Genomic DNA, 2,664 nt, shown 5'->3' with positions numbered 1-2,664 from the left:
TTAACCAAAGGAAGTCCCCTTGGCCTCTTTGAGAACTTTGGCCTCTTCTTCTAAACATTTTCTGCAAAATCAACCACAAGGAAAAACCATACAAACCACAGAAAATGTTAAATAAAAATAAAAATCTTGGAAATAACAGCATGAACTCGTCGAGTTTGAAGAACAACTCGATGAGTCTGATGAGCAGTTCAAGCCTCTTTAACTGAATCGAACAGATTCGATCTATTATACTCAAAATTACTCCAGGGGTTTGTTCAGGGTGGTAAATCAAGCATTAATTCACAAAAAGTTTTAGTCAAAACGCTCTAAATTAGCCCAAATCGAAACCCTAATGTTCATGTCAAAATCAAAAATCGGGTTTTTAACAAATTTTGACCATTAAACTACTAAACGCTAAACCTTTAACGGAATTATGAGTGAAAAAACTAACCTTTATGCAAGAAATGGAGAGAAATAAGGAGAATGAAAATTGATGCTTGAGAGGATTTGCTCGTCGATTGGGAGGCAAGTGGCAGCTGAGAATGAGAAAGCATTACACTTTAGGGTAAAAACCCTAACTTACTGAGTTAAAAAAATTAATTTTTTTTTCAGTAATAAAAGTCTACTCGTCGAGTCTCGGGGTCCGAACTCGTCGAGTAGAGATGGATTTTTACAAAATATCATGAATTTTTAGATGAACTCATCGAGTTCAGGCATGGACTCGACGAGTTTTTTACTTTGTTCGAATTTTTTTTTTACTTTCTCTAAATAATTTCCACTACACCCCACACTCAAACTTTGCTTGTCCTCAAGCGACCATTTTAAGCTAAAAAGAAGATTTAGATTGAAAAATTCTAATAAAACATACAAAAAAGAAAAATAAAAGACTAAAAATAAAACGAAAATGAAAGAGTAAAAGAAAGCAAACTCAAACAGTGGGTTGCCTCCCGTAAGCGCTTATTCTTTGGGAGTTTTTAACTGGACTCCTTCCCGCTCTACGTTGCAGCGACTTTCTCCAAGTCCAACCGTTCTTCTAGTATTTCTTCATTTGGCACTCCCTCTTCATATTTCTTAACTCTATGCCCATTTACTTTAAAGCTCGACCCATCCTTGCTCCATAACTCAATCACCCCGTATGGATAAACATGTTTGATTGTAAAAGGCCTGGACCAAAGAGTGCATAGTTTTCCCAGAAAGAGCTTTAGTCTTGAATTGTACAAAAGAACTTTCTGGTTAGCTTCAAATTCCTTGTTACCATTCAACCTTGCATCATGCCACCTTATTGTCTTGTCCTTATAAATCAACGAGTTGGTGTAAGACTCGTTCCTCAATTCTTCCAAAGCATTCATTTGCAAAATTCGATTGGCACGCAACTCACTTAGCTCAAAATTACATGTTTTCAAAGCGAAATAAGCTTTATGTTCAAGCTCCACCGGTAGATGACAGTTTTTACCATGGACTAGCCTATAGGGTGTGGTTCCAATGGGTGTCTTGAATGCAATCTGGAATGCCCAAAGTGCATCATCCAATTTATCCGCCCAATATTTCCTATTGCTACCCACTGATCTTTCCAAAATCTTTTTGAGTTCTCAATTCGTGATCTCGGTTTGCTCATTTGTTTGTGGATGGTATGGTGTTGAAAATCTATGGCGTACACCATATCTTTGCAACACTTTTACTAGTTGATTATTTGCAAAGTGGGTTCCCCTATCACTTATTAATGCCTTTGGGACCCCAAACATAGAGAATAGCCTTTTAAGAAACTTCACCACGACCATTGCGTCATTTTTTGGTAAGGCTTGCGCTTCTGTCCACTTTGATACATAGTCTACCGCCATAAGTATGTATTTGTTTCCTCTAGATGAAGGGAATGGTCCCATGAAATCCACACCCCGCACATCAAATACTTTACACACTTGGATGTTTCTTTGAGGCATTTCATTCCTTGCAGAAATATTACTTGACCTATGGCATGTATCACACTCTCTCACATAGGTGGTAGTATGTAAAACTCGAAATCAGAAAGGCCAAGAAAGGAAATGTAACATACCAAGTCAGAATCCATAGTTCAGGGGGTAAAGTGTAAATAAAGAAGGGGACTCGACGAGTAGGTATTCCGACTCGCCGAGTCAGAGCGGGATTTTGGTCGCGAGTTAAGTGACCAACTCGCCGACTCGGTAGTTGGACTCGACGAGTTGGTGCTGAAGAGAGAAAAACCCTAATCCCGGGGTTATGCCCTATATAAAGAATGTTATGTTCCTCCTTCAGCCTCTTTAACTTCCCTTTGAGTTCCAGAAACCCCAAAATTCGTGTGAGGCTTCATTGTTGAGGAGATTGGGGGCTTAGAAGAGGAAATTAGTGGAAGGAGCTTGAGAAATTAGAAGTTAGCATCAAGGGCTTGTATAGATTTGTGATCTACATTGGTTTTGGGCACATATCTGAGGTAAGGAGCCTTATCTTAAGCTATTTCCTTTTCGTTTATCCTTGGTGGTTGTTTTGGGAGTCCCTTAGCTTGTTTTGAGACCTATCTCGGATTTAGGAGTTAGATCTGGGATTGCTGCTCTAAATCTAGACTCATGATGGCTTAGAATGTCATAAAGCTTCAGTTCTTGGGTTGTTGGTAAATCCCCTTTGTCTAAAACCCAAGCCCTAGTGTGTTTTGGGCTTATATCTCCTTGGTATCAC

At 39.0% G+C, this 2,664-nt stretch overlaps 1 protein-coding gene across 1 annotated transcript; it reads right to left on the bottom strand.

Annotated features, from left to right (window-relative positions):
- Nucleotides 1–974: 974 nt before the first annotated feature.
- On the bottom strand, nt 975–1,757 carry LOC111918055 (uncharacterized). The gene is made up of 2 exons (XM_023913719.1): nt 1,659–1,757; nt 975–1,556 (listed from the first exon to the last, which is right to left on the bottom strand). The coding sequence occupies exons 1-2, from the start codon at nt 1,755–1,757 to the stop codon at nt 975–977; spliced, it is 681 nt and encodes a 226-aa protein (XP_023769487.1).
- Between the last annotated feature and the right edge of the window lie 907 nt (nt 1,758–2,664).

Source organism: Lactuca sativa, chromosome 9 (genome assembly GCF_002870075.4).
Source record: "Lactuca sativa cultivar Salinas chromosome 9, Lsat_Salinas_v11, whole genome shotgun sequence".
Taxonomy (NCBI): domain Eukaryota; kingdom Viridiplantae; phylum Streptophyta; class Magnoliopsida; order Asterales; family Asteraceae; genus Lactuca; species Lactuca sativa.
Note: the sequence above shows the minus strand (reverse complement) of the source record. Positions and strands in the feature narration are given on the sequence as shown.

Excerpts from the sequence above, each read along its gene's own strand:
- LOC111918055 (XM_023913719.1), bottom strand. The coding sequence starts at position 1,757 with ATGGTCGTGGTGAAGTTTCTTAAAAGGCTATTCTCTATGTTTGGGGTC. Across the intron at positions 1,557-1,658 it reads ACTTTGCAAATAATCAACTA|ATTTTGGAAAGATCAGTGGG; the intron begins GTAAAAGTGTTG and ends GAACTCAAAAAG.